The sequence below is a fragment of the Hylaeus volcanicus genome, chromosome 5 (assembly GCF_026283585.1).
Source record: "Hylaeus volcanicus isolate JK05 chromosome 5, UHH_iyHylVolc1.0_haploid, whole genome shotgun sequence".
Classification (NCBI taxonomy): domain Eukaryota; kingdom Metazoa; phylum Arthropoda; class Insecta; order Hymenoptera; family Colletidae; genus Hylaeus; species Hylaeus volcanicus.
This window is the reverse complement of record NC_071980.1, coordinates 18,798,347-18,821,487: the sequence shown is the minus strand read 5'-3', so window position 1 is coordinate 18,821,487 and position 23,141 is coordinate 18,798,347. Positions and strand designations below refer to the sequence as shown.

The 23,141-nt window shown below is 43.9% G+C and overlaps 2 protein-coding genes across 43 annotated transcripts in view; one reads left to right on the top strand and one right to left on the bottom strand.

Annotated features, from left to right (window-relative positions):
• The window catches only part of LOC128876873 (dystonin), a 105,414-nt gene extending 86,054 nt beyond the window's left edge, over positions 1–19,360 (top strand). For 26 of the 42 annotated variants that reach the window (XM_054123642.1, XM_054123657.1, XM_054123653.1 and 23 more), the window contains 15 exons: positions 68–321; positions 1,440–1,514; positions 1,844–2,015; positions 2,098–2,215; positions 2,290–2,519; positions 2,924–3,041; positions 4,419–4,481; positions 6,638–6,789; positions 12,753–12,915; positions 13,424–13,561; positions 13,828–14,011; positions 14,733–14,795; positions 16,357–16,476; positions 17,024–17,083; positions 17,825–19,360. In XM_054123642.1, the coding sequence (XP_053979617.1) occupies positions 68–321; positions 1,440–1,514; positions 1,844–2,015; positions 2,098–2,215; positions 2,290–2,519; positions 2,924–3,041; positions 4,419–4,481; positions 6,638–6,789; positions 12,753–12,915; positions 13,424–13,561; positions 13,828–14,011; positions 14,733–14,795; positions 16,357–16,476; positions 17,024–17,083; positions 17,825–17,987 (2,073 nt within the window). In that variant the 3' untranslated portion in view covers positions 17,988–19,360. Of the gene's footprint in view, positions 1–67; positions 322–1,439; positions 1,515–1,843; positions 2,016–2,097; positions 2,216–2,289; positions 2,520–2,923; positions 3,042–4,418; positions 4,482–6,637; positions 6,790–8,993; positions 9,101–11,598; positions 11,661–12,752; positions 12,916–13,423; positions 13,563–13,827; positions 14,012–14,732; positions 14,796–16,356; positions 16,477–17,023; positions 17,084–17,824 lie in introns of those variants that run through there. The other 16 variants (XM_054123637.1, XM_054123666.1, XM_054123633.1 and 13 more) reach the window with 14 other exon arrangements.
• Positions 19,361–20,265: 905 nt separating this feature from the next.
• LOC128876082 (formin-2-like) overlaps positions 20,266–23,141 on the bottom strand; it is a 10,113-nt gene continuing 7,237 nt past the window's right edge. The window contains exons 5-10 of the mRNA XM_054122160.1: positions 23,000–23,141; positions 22,795–22,916; positions 22,237–22,521; positions 21,558–22,095; positions 21,219–21,472; positions 20,266–21,110 (exon numbers count right to left, since the gene is read on the bottom strand). The exon at positions 23,000–23,141 is cut by the window's right edge and continues 1,185 nt beyond it. Coding sequence (XP_053978135.1) covers positions 20,964–21,110; positions 21,219–21,472; positions 21,558–22,095; positions 22,237–22,521; positions 22,795–22,916; positions 23,000–23,141 — 1,488 coding nt within the window. The 3' untranslated portion in view covers positions 20,266–20,963. The remainder of the gene's footprint in view (positions 21,111–21,218; positions 21,473–21,557; positions 22,096–22,236; positions 22,522–22,794; positions 22,917–22,999) is intronic.

The following is a 23,141-nucleotide window of genomic DNA, read 5'->3' as shown; positions in this document are numbered from 1 at the left end:
CCCAATTACTTTTTTATTACTCGATTACTTTCATTTCATGTACATAGTTTTCTGTCACGTTCCGTAGGACCTCGACAACCTTCTGGAAGAGCTACTCTCGTGGTTGGAGGGCCTGGAGAATACCTTGAACGCACTCGAGGCCGAACCTCTACCAGACGACAAGGCTACCTTGGAGATGCTGATCGCGGATCATCGAGAGTTCATGGAGAACACTAGTCGAAGGCAGAACGAGGTCGACCGCGTCTGCAAAGCTAGACAGATCAAACACAGTCAAGTGAAAGACACGAAGAAGATATCGAAGGCTAAGTCACCCGCACCGACGTACGTTCACATTCTTTTCTATTCTCATATCCCGGTCCCCAACTTCTTTTAGCAAGTTCTCGCGGATGGAACGCCAAGGATCGCGCACGTCGGGAAACCATCACTCCTCCGAGGTAGATGGAATCGCTAGCGAGCGACACTCGCCTGTATTTTACTTCTCGAATCCTCCGGTTCACCATTCGAAGACCGTATTCTCTTGTTTCCACGTTTGTTTTTCCGTTTTGCGTGAGCTTTGGAAGTTACACTTGCCCGTGCATGTTGCGTTTCATATACTGTCCTTTTTTTTTTCAATTTTTTTTTTCGCTGCTGCGTGAAAAGTTTGCGTTAAAGATCTATCGCAGACGTCCGCGAGGACAACTGGAACGACGGAAAGGTGCGTTTGTCGAAGGATACGGGTCTCTTCGTCTAGTCTCGTCGGCTTACACGCTCCGTCGGACTGTTATCGGTTTCTTTTGTAGCAATTCTCCAAGGATGGTTACGACTAAGTGAATGCGCATTATAGGTGGCATGGTAGAGACTTGATTCGAATTTCAAAGGATCAGTGGAGCGCGTCCGAGGCGCACAGGGTTTTTCACCGACTCCTTAATGTCAATTAAAAACACTTTTATTTGTAGCATCAGAGTTAATTTTATTTATCGAAATTAAGACATGAACTCTTAATATCATGACGTTAAGAACAAATTTACGTTGCCAACATATTTGCTATGAACGGAGTTTGTGAAACACCCTGTAGTAAACACAGAGAATAGGCCTCTAAACGATGTACAAAAGGCCACAAAGTTCCACAAATGCCCGAGGTAAATATGCAGAAGACATTTTTTTGCGACTCTCATCATCGTGTAGCACAAGATGGCGAATGTCTTCTTCATATTTACTTGCTCGCATGTGGGGCTGTCGCCTCTTTCTCCATTTCCGTATATCTCCCCCACCCATTGTACTTATAAGCTTAAGAGTTAGGCGAGGCCTATTCTCTTGGTTTTCTCCGTTCGCGCGTCTCGCGAGGAACCCAAGGGTCAATCGCTGTCTTGGGACACGGCGATCGTTGTACAAAGAACGCGAGTCTCGTCGCGCAGCAACTGGTACAAGTTTCGAGTGATGTGACGCATGTTCCTGTTTAGCCGAGCCAGCCCAGGCCGTGAGAGAACGCCAGATTCGTTGCCGCACATTGGCCCACGCTTCCCACCTAAAGGAAGGTTCGTCACACCCATCCATACTCTTCGATACTCTGCTTGATCATGCTCTGCTTTCAACCCTAACACACTCCAATATCATGGATTTTAATAATAGTTGAACTCTGGTCACACATCGAATAATTTTTCTTCTTCGTTTCTTATCTTCTGATTCTTCGTTCTTTTTCTTCATCTCGACTCACGGAATAGGAACAGAGTGATAGTTTTTAAACGATCGAGTCGAGTCACGTCGATGGATGATCCTCTTCGTTTGCTTTCTTTGCTTTTCATGCTTTATTTATGTGATGTCTCGTAATTGCAATATAAGCAAAATTGACACTTCTCGTATACAGCAAAGGCGCCGAACCAGAATTCCGAAGCCCTAGGGTGAAGCTTCTCTGGGACCGATGGAGGCACGTGTGGATGTTGGCATGGGAACGCCAACGCAGACTCCAGGACAAGTACAATTACATTTTGGAATTGGACCGTGTCGCGAACTTCAGCTGGGAGGATTGGCGTAAGAGGGTAAGTAAGCGTGTCAAGAATCTTGCTCCATAATCCTTGTAATTATTTAAATAAATTAACAATTAATATCGCTTTGTTATAGTTCCTGAAATTCATGAACCACAAGAAGTCCAGGCTGACAGATCTCTTCAGGAAGATGGACAAGAACAACGACGGTCTGATTCCACGCGAAGACTTCATCCAAGGAATCATGAACACCAGTTAGTCTCTCTCTTTGTTCATCGCAGTAAACACTGTTCTAATGTTGATGAATTTAATTTGTCTGTGCTTGCAGAATTTGAGACTTCACGGTTAGAAATGGGAGCAGTAGCAGATCTGTTCGATCGCCACGGGGAGGGGTTGATCGACTGGAAAGAGTTCATCGCCGCCCTGAGGCCCGACTGGGAGGAGCGAAGAACCTATAACGACACGGACAAGATTCACGACGAGGTCAAACGGCTGGTGATGCTCTGCACCTGTCGCCAGAAGTTCCGAGTATTCCAAGTCGGCGAAGGAAAATACAGGGTAAGCGAACAGAGTTTTCCCTAAGCGTTCATTTTCTTCCACTCAGTGGGGAGATCCCATGTCTGTACTCCTGGAGACTTTTGACATACTCGAAGAGGTGAAACCTTCTTCAAATGACTCAATTATTAACACATTGTTGACAGGCAATTTTACACAGAAGCGACTTCGCGTCACCGGCTATTATATCGTAATTGAATATGAAATCAAAACAATTTAAATGAACTCTTAGAAACTTTGTTTATGTTTTACCAACATAATGAATTGAAATGAAATATTTGACATACATACAAACACGAGTTTACTCGTGACCGGTCAATAATGTGTTAACATCTTCAGGAGTATACTTGTATGATTTCCTTGTAAATACCAAAGAAATTCCCCTGATACGAGTCTGTGTTTCGCAGTTCGGAGACAGTCAAAAGCTGCGCCTGGTACGAATTCTACGATCCACCGTGATGGTACGAGTCGGTGGTGGATGGGTAGCCTTGGACGAATTTCTATTAAAAAATGACCCTTGCCGCGGTGAGTATTTCTCCCATCAATTCTCTCTATCTCTTTCTCTCTACTCCGTTACCGTCGAATTGCTCTATCGTAATCGATGAATTTAGATCTTAAGTACGACATTCGAGCGTTCAGCGAGAACGACTCTCGACTCTCGCGACTTTCAAACATCCTTCGACCGTTCCGTCTCGTCCCTGCCTTGAACGCGACACAGATCGGCCGGTTCCCGATCGAGAACGATTACTTCACTCTCTCCTGGCCCACTCTTCTCCCCATCCAAAGAGGCAGCTAAACGCGTTTATGTTTCTTTCACCGTATTAGTCACGCGTGTGGGATTGAATCGATTGTTTTTTATTTCTCACGGATTGTGCGTTTCGAGACTAACATTGCGTGCATTTGTTTACTTTGAGTTCTGTTTGCGTTCCATTTGCGCTCCCTAAAACGTACTAAATCACGTACTCGCTTCCCGCTGCCTCGGGAACACTCGCGTCCGCACTTTCATTCGCGTAACATCTCCATACTAAATAAAAAGAAATTCATTCGCTGATTATAATCACGCTAACCCAGACCTTTCGAGTCTCTGTCGTCCAAGTTTTTTCATGTATCGCATTTTTACGTTGGCGCATTCACAGTACGTGTACGATCTCAGCTCCTGAGGTACGAAATGTGAGCGTGACTAATATCATTAACCGACCTTCTCACGACTTTAACACATAACGTGTATGTGTACATATGAGCTGCAGGAGAAGAAAGCGTGCGCTCGTTACACTTGTGGTCTCCGCTTCGCGCGTATCTTACCTGCGTATTTTGCTAGGTTTCGTGTTGGGTTTTTTACTAACGATTCGCGAACGCGTTCTACGAGCTGATGGCGAGGTTTCGGTCTGCTGGGATCGATTAGGATGTGTTGTTGAGCAGAGTGAATCGAATAAAAGAAATTTGTGTAGTTTAATTTTATTGCAAGTAATTATCAACTGGAATAGATAATATCCAATTAATCCCAGTAATATGTCAAGTTGTCAGAAATGTTTCAATTATCTTTTGGTATTGTTTGCTTAAATTGTATTACTCTACAGTTCGTGGAACGCGTTCGATAACCGTAGCGATTAAAGTATCTTGGTACTTTAGGAGACTCGTATCGCTTGTCATTAGACTAACGTTAATCGACCGATCCTCTGCCGATCCCTCGTCCCTCCAACAACATAATTTCTCTCCGTCTGATTCCATCGAAACATCATCTCGTTTTATTGCGCACAACTTTGGTGACGTACCTCTCCGACATATCACGTGTATCTTTAATTGCGCATCGAGTTTATGAATATTGCATGCATTCGTCTAACTTAAAAAAAAAAAAAAAAAGGACCATCACTAAACTCCTCAAATCGTGATTAACTCGTCAAGTTTTTCTAATGCCGATACCGGACCCTAACAAACCGGAACAACATGAGGGTTGGTGTCCGCTCGGTGAGAATATTTTTATATGGGAATAATTACGACTCGTGGCCCGCACATCTCAACAAAATAAACATTCTTCATTTCATGGTGTCTCCCTAAATACACCCTTGATAATAATTACGATAATAATATAATAAATCAGGATCGTACTGGCCACGAAGTCGACGTTTTCGTATATCCTGCATGATACGTATTTGTTACGTGTACATACGTTTGCTTTCTTGCAACGAGTTCGAGATCTTGTGCATTTTAGTTCGTTTCGCGTGTTTGTCGTGCAGAACTCATCTGTGTGCGCGTGTGTGCGTGTGCGTGTCTGTGTAAAATGGCATGCGAGACGATTGTCTAATTTCGATTGTACTCTAACAAACGACGAATGACTCGCGTAGTCCAGTGTTGCGTTCTCTACGGTCAATTAGTACGATCATCTTACCTTCGGATCATTTCCCATTTCATTACTCGCCGGAATGACGAGAATTCGTTTCCTGGATGTCGTCCTTTGAGTAGATGCCGCCCTGTAACGATGTGTCTACGTTCGACGCGGTACTTGACCCCGTTTTCGCGTCGTCGAAAGTCAGTGTCCCCAATTTGGCTTAATCGAGGAGCTCAGGACTCAAAGGATTCAAAGCTCAAAGAGTTCAGTATTCAGGGAGCTTAGAACTAAAGGGGTTTAGTATTGAGGTGGTTCAGTATTCAGGAAGCTCAGAACTCAAGGGGTTCGAAGCTCAAGGAGTTTAGTATTCAGGGAGCTTCGAACTCAAGGGGTTTAGTACACAGGGGGCTCAGAATTCAGGGAGCTTAGAAGTCAAGGTGTTCAAAGTTCAGTGAGCTCAGAACTCGAGGTGTTCAATACTCGGGAAGCTTAGAACTCAAGGGGATTAGTGCTCAGGGGGCTCAGAACTCAAAGTGTTCAATACTCGGGAAGCTTAGAACTCAAGGGGTGTAGTACTCAGGGGGCTCAGAACTCAGAAAGCTTAAAAATCAGGAGCTTAGAACTCAAGGGGTCCAAATCTCAGTGAACTCAGAACTCAAGGTGTTCAAACTCGGGAAGCTTAGACTCAAGGGACTTAGTACTCAGAGGGTTCAATACTCGGGAATTTTAGAACTCAAGGGGTTTAGTACTCAGAGGGTTCAGAACTCAGAGGGTTCAATACTCGGGAATTTTAGAACTCAAGGGGTTTAGTACTCAGAGGGTTCAGAACTCAGGGAGCTTAGAACTCAAAAGGGTTCAAAGCTCAGTGATCTCAGGACTCAGAGTTGCTCAAAAGATTATCTTTCTTTAACCACCGCCATTTAAAAACCGATCAACTTGACTTTCGACGTCGACGCCCCCGCATGTGCCCCCCGCGAGTTACTCGAATCCCCTGCCGCAAACTTAAGCGTAATTAACGGGAAATCGACGCAGATGTCGCGATAAAACGACTCTTGCATTCCTCACACGATCCCGAGTCTCCCCTTTCGGTTTCGAAAATTGTACAAAACGAACAGTAAGTCACCGCGGTTTCTTCGACACCTAATCGACACCATTTTGATCTACTTTTTTTTAAAATTATTATTATTCTCGATCCTTTACTTGTACCCTGCAATTCACAACGTACGTACTATAATACACTGTATTTTTTTTTCTCTTTGTTTTTCACCGTACACTCGCACACAAACATACCGTGTACGCCGCTGCAATCGCTCTTAACAAACTGTCGCTACTGTCGCTGCTACTTGTTACTGTTGCTCTGTCACTCCGTATACTCTCTACTCTCTCTACTTTCTACTTTCTTCGTTTAATTTACGGAAAATCGACGCTAATCGTTGGTTCCCCGCATGCCAATCGACAAACAATCCTTGCAAATACATATCGAACCTTATCTCTTGTCGCTTCACTATACTACTCTGATCTGTATTTACTCTCTTACAACTTTTGCCAAACAAAACAAACGATCTACCTGTCGGCTGCCCGTTAATTATTCGCTCTTATATTATATACCATTTTTTCTTTTCTAATTTTCCCCTATATCTGTGCTCTATCTTTCTCTCTGTTTCTCTATCTGTAAAAAAAAAAAAAAAAAAAAAAAATCAAAAATTCAATATCTGTACTTTGCCCCCAAAAACCCCGCATACATGTCCTGTAACGGCTTCCTTCTAACTTGCGTGCACGCAACACACCACTGTAGCCAAGGGAAGAACGAATATCGAGCTGCGAGAGCAATTCATACTGGCGGATGGCGTCAGCCAGACAATGACGGCGTTCAGATCGAAGCCAAGCCCGACCTCGACGCTGCAGCGTACGCAAATCTCATCCGCGAATACCGGACCAATCACCAAGGTAACGTCACCCATTCTCTCGTCCCGTCGATGGATCGTGATCGCGATCCTGGATCATAGGAAACGACGGGCGTACCGATCGGAGCGTCCCAGTTTCTTGAACGTTCGCGATCATGATCCATCCAGGGACATTGACTACTCGTTTATCTCTCTTGCACACTCTCTGTCGCGTTCTGTTCGCCTGATCAATCGCGGGAGAGATACAAGATGCGTAGCTGATCGCTGGATCGTTCGTTGATCCGTTCAGCCACGATCGATGCTCTGGGGATTCAGTGAAATGTCTTCTTGGAGGTGGTTGTAGAAGGAGGATTCGATCGGAAGTTGTTCTGGTCGTTTTGATGAAGGGGTTGACAGGGTAGGGATCATCAGGGTGGTTATGACGGGGTAGAGTTAAAAATTAATTTGAATTAAGGGTTCAGTTAGCGAGTATTAGATTTGAATATTGTATACAAATATTAGAGTGGTTAAGGGTTGGAGATTTGTAGCAGAGGAAGGGTGAGATATTTCAGGTGTACTCTTTCCAGTGGCCAACACTTCCTGGGTGTACCACTGAAAATAGTCCGAAAGATGCCTCCTTAATTATTGTTCAATGATGAAATAGTATAGAGTTCAGTTATTTATTTATTTTATTTAATGTTTGTGTTGCACAATTTTGTTAAACTCCGATGAACATAGCCTTGATACACTTACCAAAGCGGCGAAGTACACGATAGACTTTGATACTTCGACGAGATAGCAACTTCTGATCGTAGAAATAGATTACTGCGGCATAAATTCCAAAAGCAATTTTATACCAATAAGTTTTTATCTTAGTTAAATCTTGAAGAAAAATGATCGAATAATTTCTAGTTTAACTAAGTCGTCTAATACAAGTAGAATGGATCTATTCCGAGGTGAAGTCGATTAAAGTTTGCCCACCCCTCGAAGACATTTCATTAACCCTTAGAAAAGAGCACCGTCAAGTATACCAGAGGAATAACCTTGGAAGTTCCTCGGTTCGATGTCGATCTCCAACCCGTCGCACGCAACGATACACCCAATCGACCTGTCTCTCGACTCGTCCTGGCTCGGTCCTCTATCTCTCCGGTCTTGCCTAGCCAGTCGAAGTCGTTAACCCGTTCGCGCAATTAGGGTAAGTACCAGGTGCCTCGAAAAGGACATGAGGCCAACGTATTTAATTGTTTATTTTATCCTCCGCATGCGAGCATGTCAGCTTAGAGACGGTAGCAGTCGTCGCACCTAGAGCTACCCACGCACCCTCGAGGTAGTCGCTTCAGTCACCCTTCTCCGCCGACTCGGTTCCAACCCCCAAAACGAAGCTTCCCTTTCAGTTTTCAGCCTCGTCCACCCATATATAAAAAAAAAAAATTGTCCAGGCCCCCGCCCAGCCGCACTGATTATGCGTCTTCGAAACCGGTATATCAAGGTCGTGACGTGAATCGAGCCCACGGGCCGAATAGTACCTCACCTCAGGAGATGCGATTTCACGAGAATACTCTCTATCTTTCTCTATCCACCTCTTACTATCTATTTTCGACGTTTCCGTACTTCGCGACACGACGTCGACGCTCGTCGAGACCTTCACGTCAGTCCGTAACGAGGAGGACACGGAGGCTTCCACCGAGATCTCGAGGATCGACGCAGGAGATTCCAAGGGGCACCTTGGAACCACGTGGACGACATGGGGGCGGATGGATGCATTCAGCAGGGATGACTGTTGAGTAATTCTCTTGGACTCTCTCCTTTGATTCCTCGGTTCGAAGTGACTAGACGAATCAAACCAGAGAGTTGAAGAGAATCCAAGAGAGAGAACAGTAGTCTCCGCTGAATGCATCCTTGTATCTCCATGTCGTCAACGTGGTTCCAAGGCACTCCCTCAGGGACATTTATTTTACAAAACAATGTCCTTGTAAACCCCGAGGAGGCTAAGAAACACTTTAGCTGTGTTTATTGCGCCCCAAAAACAAGTGACAAATGGTCCAGAGTGAAGAGTTGACGAGTAATCGGAGGATCACAAGCTACCGATACAATTGCAGCTTATTTCTAATTAATTCACCTTTGAGGTAACGTTGCATAGATAAATGTTAAGTATAAATGTCTAAAAATCGGTCGAAGCCTCCAGCACCCTCTGGATCGATGAACAAACGGGGGAAAACCGGTTCGCCAACATGTGGTACATTCCTAAACTTTTCGTTTGTGGTGTAGCGGAGGAGTTTATGAGCCAGCTGACGCCGATATTTGAGAGTTTGAGGCAAAAGGAGGACCTCCCGTGCTCGTATCCCCTCCACATGCACGCCCCCTCTTATCATTGGGTAAATAAGAACTCTATTCTCTGATTTCTGCTGTCGTTGGTGTGACACACGGTGTATACCCGATATATAATATTTTTCTTTCGTGTGTTACTGTTGCGTTTCTCACCGTTTATTTTTCTCTGTTTCACTTTTTCACGTGTTCTTGTTTTTCGTCCTGTTGGTTTTTCTATTTTTTGTTCTTTTTTTTGTTTTAAATTTTATCTTGGGTTTTACCTTTCGAGTGCGCTTACCGATCGCCGTACCGATCAGGCGACTCTGCGATCCCACGTATACTCAGTGGCGGATACAATTGATAATTATATCGATCAGAGAGTATCTTAAATCTATTTTGCAAAAGAAGAATCTATTCTGCAAAGAAGATCGGTCGCAGGAACAAATTCGTAGTGGAATGGTTGACTGGAGCAACGTATGTTACTGGACACATTGTTACAAACGGAATTCACATATTAATTTTATACGTTTATAGGGTTGTGGCTAGGGAAGAAACTTTTGGCACTTCTATTTATTTCTATTAAAATCTTTGTAAAGTTTTCATGCAACTACATTCTTCTGTGAAAAGGCTAGTATGTTCTGCTCATATAGTATCGTTTATTAATCATTTTAGTTTCTATTTCCGTAAATTAAATAAGCTACGCTCTTGCAGCCTAAAATCCACATTCGAACCATCAGTTTTTCCAACATACAATGTCTAATACAACATGCAACGTTGCTCCAGCCATCTAATTCAGTAATTAATTTACACTTGATCGTTAATCGTATATTTGAGGGTGGGATTCGTAAATCCTCGAAAGCTCCAATTTCTCCGGAACTTTTTTTGTCAGGTCTCTCTTCCCTTTCAGCTCTTCTAGATCCGCCACTGCATATAATACTTTGTTTTTCTAAGTTTGCGCTGCTGCTGTCGCTGTCGTTGCCCTCACGATTTCCACCGCCATTATGCGTACGATTTATGATAATGTAATTAGGCGCGTCCGCGAACGAGACACCCGTATGGCATAGCTTTCATTCGAGAATCATGCATGCGGTAGAAGTGGTAGATTCCGTAGCTCGACGACTGCCGATTATGTTCTGACGGATTAGGTGCATCGATTCGCGGATCGGCTATCATCGAGCCACGCTCCCACGTGTCCATCACTCGGCGTCATTGGTACGCATCATCGATATGCATCATAAATAGGTAGATGTAACGAATAAAGGGTGAACGAGTGTGGATTGTGTCAGACTATTATAAATATTGATTTAATTGAAAATATTAAGTTTCTTCGGGGAAAGAATAGCATAGAAACAAGTATAGCGTTTGTGTATACAGGTTGTCCCAGAATTAGTGTAAGAACCGGAAATCGCCTCAGCTACCCTCATTTCCGGTTCTTGCACTAATTCTGCGACGTCCTGTACACAATAATAATACCTTACAATAATAGTACCCTTTAGAATTATCACACATACCATATCAAAGTGAAACAACATATGTTAACATCTATTCACACATAAAGATTACTTTGATTCATGCGTATTCGAATAAGCAAAAGACATCCATTTAAAATTCGTTCTTAAAGAGGTACGTAATTTGGAACGTGGGAACGTGGCTTTAGGTTGGTGCACACGGAGTGAAACGCGTTTCTATTTGACGCACATTGTTGCAAAATGCAGCGTGCACCAATCTAACATCAAACAGCGCATGTTTCACGGGTCCCTGTTTCCATTCGTCGAATTTCTGTCGGGTCCCGCAGTAGATCACGGGTTATACTTTTTTGTTTCCACGTACGTCAGCCTGATTTTAATTGGATGCCTCTGAACGATCTCCTCTCCCCCGTAGAACATATCGGGATTCTTGTAGCAAGGTTGAGTCGAACGATCGGTACCCTCGCGACGCAAGATACTTTGATGTTTGATCTACACGGGATTGCCGAGGGTGTCGAGCGTTCCAAGACGAGTTTCGAATGGGGCTGAAACTACTTGGATTATTTTATATGCTCCAGAATATTATTATCCCATAGAATATCGTTAATGAAAGAGCTTACATGAAAACGAAATTTGAAAAAGAAGAGAAGCCTTAAAGAATTTGGTGTATAGTCCACGTCATACATTATTCAGACACTACGAATGTCGAGATTCTTGTACAGTCCACAAGATATTCGAATGGCATTCGTGTATTTTTAACTCTTCGAATAGCTGAATACTCGAATAGTCAGGTGTTCGAATAGTTGAAACATCTAATAGTCAAGCGTTTGAATAATTAAATATTTAAATAGCCAAGTGTTCCAACCCTTCAATTTTCGATTACCTTCGAGCACTATTCATATAGTCACCTATACGAATTTCATTTTCCACTTCGAATAGCCGAGTATTCGAACACGGGAAAAATATATACTCAACGAGTAGTACCAGCCCCATCCTCGAACGGGTTATTATCTCGCGACTCGCGCTCCGCGGATACGGTCTACTACTGTATCGATATGTGCATAACGATCTCCTGTATTGCTGTATTGGTGCGTGCATAGTGGCGTTGATCGGAGATACTTCGAATCACCATAAGCTACTCTATCTCTCCCAACTTCCTCTGGTAAGTTTGCATGTATCTTTGTTTTTTTATGTTTTCTTAGAAATAAATCTCTCTCTTCGACCACGGTTGTATTATTATTATTACCATTTTTTTTTTTATTCTTTCTGTTTTCCTTCGATCGTTCGATCGGTTCCTAGTTCTAGCAATCGGTGGCGTTGAAAGGTTGTAAACGAACGACCGAGCAGCAACGCGAAACTGCGAAGTTCTCGTGCGGTACGCGCACGCAATCGCCCAGCCAGAGGAACGTTTTTATTATTTTTACACTGTGAAAATCATTTTCGCGGTTCAAGCTACTTTATTCAGAAAGATTCACCCCTTACGTTTGAAACAAAAACAAAGGAAATGCGTGTATCTTTCATGGTTTCCGAGATAAAAATTCATTTTTGAGAGCAATTTTTTAGTGGAAAGGTGATTTAAATTGCAAACTTTGAGGCTTAAAATTTTTTAAACAATTCTGATATTAGAAGGACGATGACTTAAACCCTCGTCAACTTTATATGGACCACAATATATTTCAATGTTATCAAAATTCTAGCAGACCCAAGTCGGGAGTACAATAATATTGCTCTTATTACTACAAATATTTCTTAGGGTACAAATAGATTCTTGTATCGGGCTGTCTGGAAAGTCCATGCCGATTTTTAGTAGGCGATAGTCTATATATATCGGAATGGCTAAAAACAAATAAAATGTGTACATTCCTTAAGAGGTGGAAAGGTTGTGGAACAAAATGGTACATATATAATTCAATATACATCAAAATTCAAATATGCCTTTGAATTTTTCTTAAAAATAGGCATGAACTTTCCGGACAACCCAATATAATTCTTGTTAATGTAATGGAGACCCCTGTTATCCTATGGGAGCTTAAAGAATTCAAATGACTACACTGAAAGCATAAAATTTGGTTCCTTTTGTTTGGTGATCCAAGGCGTATCGCTGTAACTAACAGCATCGACGCGTCGCATTCGCGCGTCGACCACTCGAAGAACTCCTGCTGTTTCTCTCTCTGTTTGCCTATCTCTCTACACGCATCTTTCCATATCGTCCGCCTCTGTTTCCTTCACTTGAGCTGAGATTTCTGTCGCGTAGGTGAGAGAACGCAGCGCTCGAAGCGTTCCCATGGGACAGACGCGAGCATCGCGCTCGTCGTTGAGCGCCGGGACGCCGGACAGCCTGAGCGACAACGAGAGTTCCTTCAGAATTGGCTCCGCCAGGAAGACGAGCACGCCTTACAGAAGCACGATTACCCCAGGTAAGCATACACATAGCATATCCTACCATTTACTTCCAACTCCAAACTTCTCGGAAAGTGGCAATTCTTTATTCTTGACTGTAGAAAATAAATTAAAGAATATATCCTATATGTGCCATGTATTAGGTTGTCCCAAAAGTTTCTTTCGTGAGTTGTATTCAATTATTTTCTGTGGCAGTGTTTATATAAATAGACATTCTACTTTCTTAGATGTTAATGTTGTAACAGTAACGGAGCAAAATTAATCGTACACAATTCAGTAATCTAACATAAAACATATTGTGTATATATTAACTATTAATAAAACGAAAGAAACTTTTGGGAAAACCTGATACAACGTTCCCAAAGAATTATTTATAGCTCAATTTATATATGCCTGTGAGTTAGTTCAGGCTTGAGTTTGCGTCCAGGACCAGAAATTTAAACAGCCTCCGATTCTCTTGGAACATCGTAATCGAATTTATGAGTGTCTTTGTCGAGCCAGTTCTTAATGCAAGTCTTGTTACAGGCGGTAGTCGTCCATCGAGTAGACCAGCATCGAGACCAGCGTCCAGACCAACGAGCAGACCCGGCAGCAGACCAGCTTCCAGGCAGGGTAGTAAACCACCGAGTCGCTATGGGTCCACACAGTCGCTTGACAGCACTGGTAGGCAATTAACAGAGACCGGATCTCTCCTCTTTACTTCCTACCCCTTGTTATTAAGGATATTATACTAGGTTGTAAGAACAGCAAATGCGCTTTATTTCTGTTGACATTTTTATTAACGTATACCAAATGGTAGTATACAATATATATATGTAACAAATCCATGACGTCTTAAAAAATAGCTATCGAGTACGAATACTTCTGCGACCCTCAACGTGAGGGTCCACCCGCAAAAAACAATAACAAATGGAACGATTAATTTCCAGATGACTCGGCCAACCTGAGCCGTATTCCACGCAGAACGACGGTGAGCACCACGGGGAACACGCCGACCTCCAGCAGACACAACAGCGTCTCAGGAAAGAGGCTCGGAACGCCTGTGAACGGTTCCAGCTCGAGACCTCGAACGCCCACCGGTCTAGTTAGTCCAGCCAGTGGCGTTCCAGCGAGGTAAGCTCGCCTGCAATGTTTTTCCTCGTGTGCTCACTTGAATACCAATGATACGTAAACGGATGAAATGGAAACTACCTAAGAACGACTAACTCGCATCTTGTCGAACATAGATATTGATGATGATGATTTTGTCGCATCGTACTTCGTTGTAGAGATTAACGACGACCACAGTGTGGGACAAAACGATAACCCATGCTTAACATTTTTGTTTATATTTAAAGATATACGTACATACGAATAATACTGAATACTTAAGATACACTTATACGCTTAGAATAATACACTTACAACCTTTTTTGATCGCTTAGTAGTAAATGTTATAAAATTTAAGGCAGATGTCTCAAGTGTGTAGGCTGAGTAAAATCTATACATCTGGATGTAGACAAAAGTGTTGAATGGATTATCGTTTTGTTCCTCGTCGTGTATGTATTTCGACGTATTCGCATCTCGTCCCCACGGTCTAGGAATGTATGTTGATCGGACGCGTGTCGCGATCGTGCACGTTTCGGTGTTTATTTCATCCTGTCGTCGTTTTGTACCCCGACGATTTTTTTTCTTTCTCTTTTTGTTTCCCTTGTTACCGTAACGAACCCTCGGTCCCGCGAAGAACCGCGAGATTTAGAACGCTCTCAGCGCCCACGCATATCAACGCATACACGGTTCTCACGTGTTAGTTAACGACGATTAACATAAACTCTGGTTAATAACATTTTTTTAGGTTTGGCACAATCCATAGAGCTTCGAGCATTCCAACCCTGACTGGTGTCGGCACACCGATCAGGTAAACCTAAATTAACGATTATCGGAGTCACTCCGTCGGCAATTGGCGAAATTACTTTTTGCTTGATCTCTACGTACGGCGCTCTAGTTGGGAACGATCACGACCGTGGATTTCACGCATATATGCGCTGTAATATGAGAAACTAATACGAAACATGTGTAGACAAATATTCTCAGATTAATATTTTATTTTATATAACTGGATGTATAACTGTACATGTATAATCTGCACATGTTTAGCATATGTTTTCCATATTCGTGTAAGGCATAGCGAATGCATAAAATCCGCAGTAATCGTAAACATGGTGTCCAGGGTGGTTCGAACGATTCGATCTCTTTTCCAAATTCATACATCTGTCATCTGATATATAATGCTCGCAGCAGTGGTGGAGGGAATTTAATTATTTACTTTTATCTACTTTTCATTCCTGGGTTTTTGGTTTCCGCTTCGGTTCGTCGTTATTCGTTTCTTTTATTTGCAAACTTCAGTTCGCGGTTCCTTCGAGTATTATTAATCGACGAGACGCGTTTGCGCGCGATCTAGTGTGTCACTAGACCATGTTAATTCATTCTCTACTACATGAAACAGTCATCTAGCATCGTCTTCTCCTCAATGGTGCACACTTTCGTACATAATCTTAGGGTTGTCGAATGTTAGCGACTTTTGTTGAAAGAGGGAATGAGTTAACATGGTCACTGGACTGTACAGTAGGGCTGTCGAGTACTCGGAAAAGGCGAGCCGAGTTTTACTCGAGATCGAATGACCGATCCGAGCCGAGTACTCGAATGAAGCGAGCGGCTCGACAGGACCGAGTAACTCGGGCCGACGCGAGCAGCTCGAAACTTTCGAGTAAAGGTCGATTCAGACTATACGACACGGACCGTCATGTTCCGGCAACGACGCGTACCGGCACCGACACGACAAAACATTCAAACACGCGTTTTAATGGAACTATTCACACTATTCCCGTTGACGGAACGTTCAGGTCGGTGTCTGTTAAGTGTGAACAGTTCCGTTAAAACGCGTGTTTGAATGTTTTATCGTGTCGTTGCCGGAACGAGACGGTCCATGTCGTATAGTCTGAATCGACCTTAACTCGGACCGAAGCGAGCGCCTCGGAGGAGGCGGATTCACGGTGCCGAAACGTGACGGTCCGTGTCGTATAGACGGTCCGGTCTGAATCGACCTTTACTCGGTTCTTTCGAGGCGCTCGCTTCGGTCCGAGTTACTCGGTCCTGTCGAGCCGCTCGCTTCTTTCGAGTACTCGGCTCGGATCGAAAAGCGAGTAGCTCGAAACATCCGAGTTTTCCTGCAGGCCTACTGTACAGTGACCAGCAGCGTCGCCAGTGAAGGGACGATCGCACCGTAAGTGTCGCGTATGCGCAAGGTATGTAGATGCACAGAAGACATTCACTGTCGTCTGCAACGATGCACATCGCTTTGTAGCATAAGCGACACTTGTGGTATTATGGTTTCTCCATTGACGACGCTGTGCTTTTGTGTTTACGGGTGTACAATCCCCCCCCGTTAACGTAAACTGATTCGAATGGTGATGGTTTAGCCGCTCGAGGATCCCCGTGTACATCGGCGCGGATATAAAATCCCCGCAATCGACGACCAGCAATATATCCACACATTCTACCCAAAGCAACGACTCGACGGTTTCTACCGATTCTACCGGGTATGGCCGAACTGTTTCCTCTGCTGTTAACACACGTTAGCTTTCTTTTCTTTCTATCTATCTGCACCGCGTGGGTGGTATGCATGCAGCACATCTGTTTTATTCTGTCCTTTCGTGCTTTTCAAACGAATCCAGACAAACGGTGGACGTTCCTTTAGTTTGCCTCCTTCTTGTTTGCTTGTTTTGATAACGTGCCGTGCCTCGACGAACGGCCTTTAGCAAAGAAAATTACACAATTTTAAATTACGAGTATCTCTATTTCATGTTTGTAACGAATTGAACATGAAAGAAAACTCTTGATGTATGTAACATAGACGATTAATAATTTAATATGACAGTACTGTTTCATCGTCTTTCCATTTTATTTCTTCGATATAAATCTTAGTTCACTCCTGAAATATAAACATATCAAGTTCGTCGAGGCACGTGTATCGAGACGATTGCGTCAGCTTTACTTTAGTTTGCAGCTTCGCTCCATTATCAGCTAACATTGCACCCGCTCGAGACACGTTAATAATTCAGTGTCGTGTCTGTTTTTTAACGCTAGGAGCAGCTCGGTGTGTACAAATTCAGCAACTAACACCTCGTCGGCCGTTAAGCAAGATAGGTAATCATCGTTTCGGTCTGATTCGGTTAATTGTGGTTTGTCGCTTGTCGTTGGTGATCACGCGGATTGTACCTAAATGTCCCGAGACGAACAGGATCGGTACTCGAGCTACTTCATCGGGTGCCCGAGTACCCGACTGGCCAGCTAGTACGTGGGTACAGAAGTTGATCAACCGCTAACTGACTTCACAGTTGGTGGAAGGCAAAGAAGCTGCTCAAGGTCGCCTCACCAGTAATCCTTTCAGCTTTCAGTAGCTGTGCCAAGTAATCTGTAGCTCTAATTGTAAGTAGAGTTGAGTTCAGTACCCTCTAGGCCCCACTAGCTCCTATTACCTAAACCATGATCTACCGTGAAGGTCCACGGCAAAGATCTCATGGAGGGGATAACTATAGTTGACCTCTATCGTCTCAACTACTCGATTATCAGAACTTCCTTGTCCCAGGACCTCTTTGGATAAGTAAGATTCTTATGTAAACTTAGATTCTATTGTAAAAGAAATCTCAGTTGCGATATGAACAATAGGAGCAGTTTCTTATCGAGTGTGGGTGTTTTAGTGGCCTTGAGCAGCCGACATTGTCCTTATTGTAATCAAGGGATTTTCAACGCCTGTATTCGAAACGTACCGGATCGACCAGGCTGCGTATTTCTGCGTGAACGATTGTTCTAAATGATCGCGATTAACAAACGACGCCATTATGGCGACGACTGCAGCATCTCAAGCTCATCTTAACGCTTCTCTAGAACGAGGACACCGTCCAGCGGATCCAGCACGCCGCTGCCACCATCGCTGAAGCTCTCGAGGAAACCCTCAGGCGCCTCTGACACGTCCGTATCAACGACACCGACCACCCAACGGAAAGGAAGACCAACGCCAATCGACCAACGAGCACCATTCCGATTATAGTCACCGGACATCGTATAGTCACACGAACGAAAGGCCAAACGTCGACGACGGGAACGGCAAAACCCCCCGCACGGGATCCCCGTCGACGAAACGCTTAGGATAATCTAATATATATGTATATGTAATAACGATTCGAACCGCGAGGACGCCCCGGGAGATATCCGTCGTTATTGGTCCCCGTTTCGAGCGTAGCGCGAAAATTCGCTATCGAAGCGAGGCCCTCCGCGGGCGCGTCCAACACTAATCGAGTGTGAAAGAGCTTAACATTATTATCGAACTATTTTGTAAAAAAAAAAGCATAGTTATCATGGAATTATCAATGGACGCAATGCGCGATCCAAAGAGAAATTATTTGGAACGTGATTTTACGTGAGTAAGTCTTAAGTGGCGCTACGTATCGGAGTCCGTTCTCGTGTACCCGCTTACGCGGTATCGATTAATTTTTTTTTCGTGAATCAGTTTCTTCACCGACAGAGAAACCACCGATAACGATTTTATTCATAATGTAATTGTAATTTTACGTTATCCATAGGACTATAGGTGTTTACCAGACGTAACACGATACACGCGAGAAAGAGAGTAAGGTTTTACGTTCTCGAGAAGAGAGAAATTCGTGGCGGTGTATGCGTACTTGCGAATCACGTAATCGATGACAGTGATCGATCCGCGTCGCTGAACTACCGACCGATCCTTTTTTCGTTGTCCCGTGTTGATCGTTGAACCATTTCTTTGTTTTGTAATCCCTCGGTTACCGATCGATAGGGCCCTACAAGAAGAGGAGCATTGAAGAGAGAAAGAAAGGAGGAATAATAATCACTGATGGAGAGATTTAAGATCAAGATGTAAATATTGCTCGATTCTCCGCGGGTCGGTGTCGCAACCGGGAACCACTCCGCGAATAAGACAGTTTCCTAGAAAAGACACGAGTTTAACGCTACCCGCAACGATTGCCTTAAAAGTCTGTCGCCCATGCCGCTTCTGCGCGAATCGTACCTGCCTGCCGAGGCGAACCGACGCTCGGGTGAAGTAGGGCCCTTCTGTACTAAAAGAATGAACCAAGAAGAAGCGTTCTATTATTTTAATTTGTTTTCGTCGATTCGAAGCGCGTTCGCCCCGTCATCGGCGGGATCGTCGACAGAGTATCTCTATTTTCTGAAAAAGGCATTCCCCCCCCCCCTCGATCTTTTTCTCTTTTTTACTTTCTAGATTGCGATTAACGCGATAGCACGGATTCGTACGATGATGCAATTAATCTATTAACTATTCTTAAATGTTAATCTCTGTTTTCGCTTTACTTGAAGGTTCTGTATCGTCGCTACTAATTGCAGTGGAAAAAGAAATATACGCAAAACGCACACGCATTTGACACCAAATCTTATTAGTTTTAATTACTTACCTTTCATTTCCAATACTATATCATTTTCTTCCTAGGTTCTAGAGTCCGTTCAGGAAGGGTTGCAACTCGGGTCGACTTCCTCTATTTCCTTGTACAATTTCCCTTTAATTTCCCTCCATTTCCTGGTATAGTTCCCTTTAATATTCCTCCATTTCCTAGTATATTTCCCTTTAATTTCCCATCCATTACCTTACACATTTCCTTTTAATATTCCTCCACTTCGTGGTATATTCGCCCCATATCCTGGTTTAACAATGTTGCAACTGCTCCGCTTAAAACTTCAACAATGTTGCAAACGGCTCCGCTCAAAACTTCAACAATGTTGCGAATCGATCCAGAGAGGAATTCAACAAAGTTGCAAGTTCAACAATGTCGCAAATCGCTCAGCTAAGAACTACAACAATGTTGCAAAAGTCGAGTCGATTTTTCGGATTTTGTCACATTTTGCCTAACTTCTGAGTTGCCACTTTGTTGTACTTTTGAGTCCTGCAACTCTGTTGCAATTTTGAGGGGAGCAATTTGCAACATTGTTAAACTCGCAACTTTGTTAAATTCTGCGGGGATCGATTTGCAACTTTGTTAAATTCTGCGGGGAGCGAGTCGCAACATTGTTAAACTTGCAAACTTTGTTGGAATTCTGCGGGGGTCGATTCGCAACATTGTTGAAGTTTTGAGCGGAGCAGTTTGCAACATTGTTGAAGTTTTGAGCGGAGCAGTTGCAACATTGTTAAACCAGGAACTGTCAAAGATATGGGGCGAATATATAGGGAAATATACCACGAAGTGGAGGAATATTAAAGGGAAATGTGTAAGGTAATGGATGTGAAATTAAAGGGAAATATACTAGGAAATGGAGGAATGTTAAAGGGAAATGTGTAAGATAATGAAGGGAAAATAAAGGGAAATATACCAGGAAACGGAGGGAAATTAAAAGGTAATATACTAGGAAGTAGAGGGAATTTGTATTAGGAATGGAAGTGTGGGTTAAGATCCAGGTAGGCTACGGCAATAACCACACATATAATTCGTTTCGTACGTTTTTATTCGCTGGTGCTAACGGTAGCGTGTCTCGTGGTGAACTAATTCTACCCGTCTTCGCTGTCGAGCTCATCGGCGATTGAACGGCGCCGCCGATCGCATACAATGTCGCTCGCGAAGCGGCGCGATGGACATTCCGATGCTACCGCAGCTGTGTCGACGAAAGTCGGTCGCCGCAGAAGGAAATGTATCGAGAATGGTTGGGGAAAACAACACCAGCCATGGTGAATTATGAGCTCGCTGGTATACGCCTTTTTCGTATAAAAATGTATTATTTATTAATGATCGAATTCTCTTGATCGCGGAACATCGTATATACAAATTGTGCGTGCAAACTTAACGAGACTATTTACAGTAACAAATTGACAAAAAGGAATGTATATATCTACGAAATAGACTCGTTACTTCGTCGAAATTAGTGCCATAAAGAGGGACGGATCGAACGGACGATCGATCCAACAGTCAGACTGCCCACGCTCGAAAACCATTACTATGCGCCTCGTTCCAAGCACCGATGCACCAAAAACGGTGATCCTATGACACTACTTGCGCAAGTGCTTTTGAAGCCGTGCCTTCAAACCCGTGGCATTCAATTTCAGTTTCTCCACTTTGGTCTTACTTTCGTACTTCTTCCGTATCTCCTGCATTCGTTCCTTCCGTATTCGTTGTTGTTCTTTTTTCCAGATATCCTAAAGAAATTCAATTTGTTTACGCACCCATAAAGGAGAACAATCTTGTTCTCATGAACCACTTCTAAACATCGTTATACGTTGATAAAATTTCATTGACTACTGTACCTTAAAGTCCACACAGAAACCGAGCCACAGAATGAAAAATGCATTGGGATCAGCTGCGTCCAGCGTGGTACCTTTAGGGGTGTACTGGTAGAATTGCATCACAGCTTTGAATTTATTTCTAGCTTCTTGCAATGCCTCCTGTTCGTTCCCTAATTCCACAGACGCTTCGTGGAAGAACGAATCCATTTTCGTTTTGAATGGCCCCGATGTAGCTGGGTCTTCTTCCACGACTTTGTTGCACTTTTTGGTGCAAGCTGAACAACGCCCGAGAAGATGCAGAGGTGAATGGTCAGCAAGAAAGCTGAACGAAGAAATCGAATCGAATTAAATTTACTTTACCTTGCAATTCTGCCTGTAACCTGTCAAGCTCTGCCGAGATGTTGTCGAAGTTGATATTCGAGGCGGCTTCGACATCCGCTGGCTCAGGAATGGGCAGAGGCAATGGTTCCTCGAAATTATGGTCCTTCTCCTGAGCCAGTCTAGCCCTCACAACGTAGTGAAGCAAAGTTATACCAGGCACGTTCGATTTCACGTCCTTCAACTTGCCCAGAATTTCAAGACCGAAACCGTCTGCCTGTCCCCGCATTCTGTTTCCGCCGTTCATGTAATTACCGAGGGTGAGGATCAACGCTATGACCTTCTTCAGGGAGCTGGAGCTCCGAAGAAAGTCGCAGGTGGTTCGCATGTTCGTCAGCTTCGATGATACCGAAGATATCGCGTCCTGGAATTCGGTTTGAAACATCAGACAGGCTATCCTCTCCGTGAAGCAATTTATAGACGAGAGCTTCTTCAGGAAGATTTCTGGTCGATCTAGAGGAACGTCTGGGCTCGCTTCCTCGAAGGCTTGTATGTCTTCCAATTCCTTCTGCGTTGGCCTCTGCTTGCAAATATTATTACATATTTATTTTTGTACATGTTAATAAAAGCTTAATAAAGTATTACTTAAATAAAGCATTCGAATCTATTAAGTTTATTGCGTATCATTGCGTTCGCGTTAACGAGACAAAAGTAACCGTACGATTTCGTATATTTGTTGCAACGCCTCCAGGCTGACGGCACTCGTGTCCAAATTGTACACCGCGTTCTCCACTTCACAGAAGTCCACGTGGAGACTCTTCTCGAGGATGCCCACGGTTTTCGAGCGCTTCGAGTCGAGAATCTTCGCTGGCTGGACTTTAGATGGTTTCGAAGAATCGACCGCCTTTTTTACGGGCTTTCTCTCGGTCGCTTGACGCGAAAAAAGACCGGCGAACTCTTTCATGTCTACATTTTTCTCTTCCTCTAGCTCCATCCACAGTGGAACCTGCAACGTTGCGAAACTATAGTTCACCGAGTCCATGGGTGCATTCAGCAGAGACAACTGTTGAGTGATTCTCTTGGATTCTCAGTTACTGGAAGTCTAAGAGGGTACCGAGCTCAGCTACGGAAGGCTAGAAGCTACTTGGCTCATCTAGGATTTCGTATATCCGACCCCAAGCACGATTAAACTTTTACTCTAGACGAACCGAAGCAGAGAATCCAAGAGAATCCGTTTCCTATCTCCCTGAAGTACCTCAACCATGACTTTGTCGCGTACCTGTGCAGGGGAGTCCGAGTTGCCGACGGATGCACGTTCTGTCGGTACCACTGGTACCAGCAGCCTCGTCCAATAGAGCGGCTTCATGGGCACATCGGGGCACAGGGGTTCTTTCCTCATGCCTAAACGTGGAAGACCTTACTGATCATCGCGATATCTCCTACTCCACGCGTCACGGCGACGCATCCCGCGTCTTGGTACTCACACGCTCTGCCCGGTGGATTCCAACCTCCAACAGGTGGAGGAGGTAGAGGACACGGGCTAGACGATTGCCCCGCTCCTGCTAAACCTGGAGGAGGTGGAGGTGGCGGGGGTCCTCCTGCTAAACCTGGCGGAGGTGGAGGTGG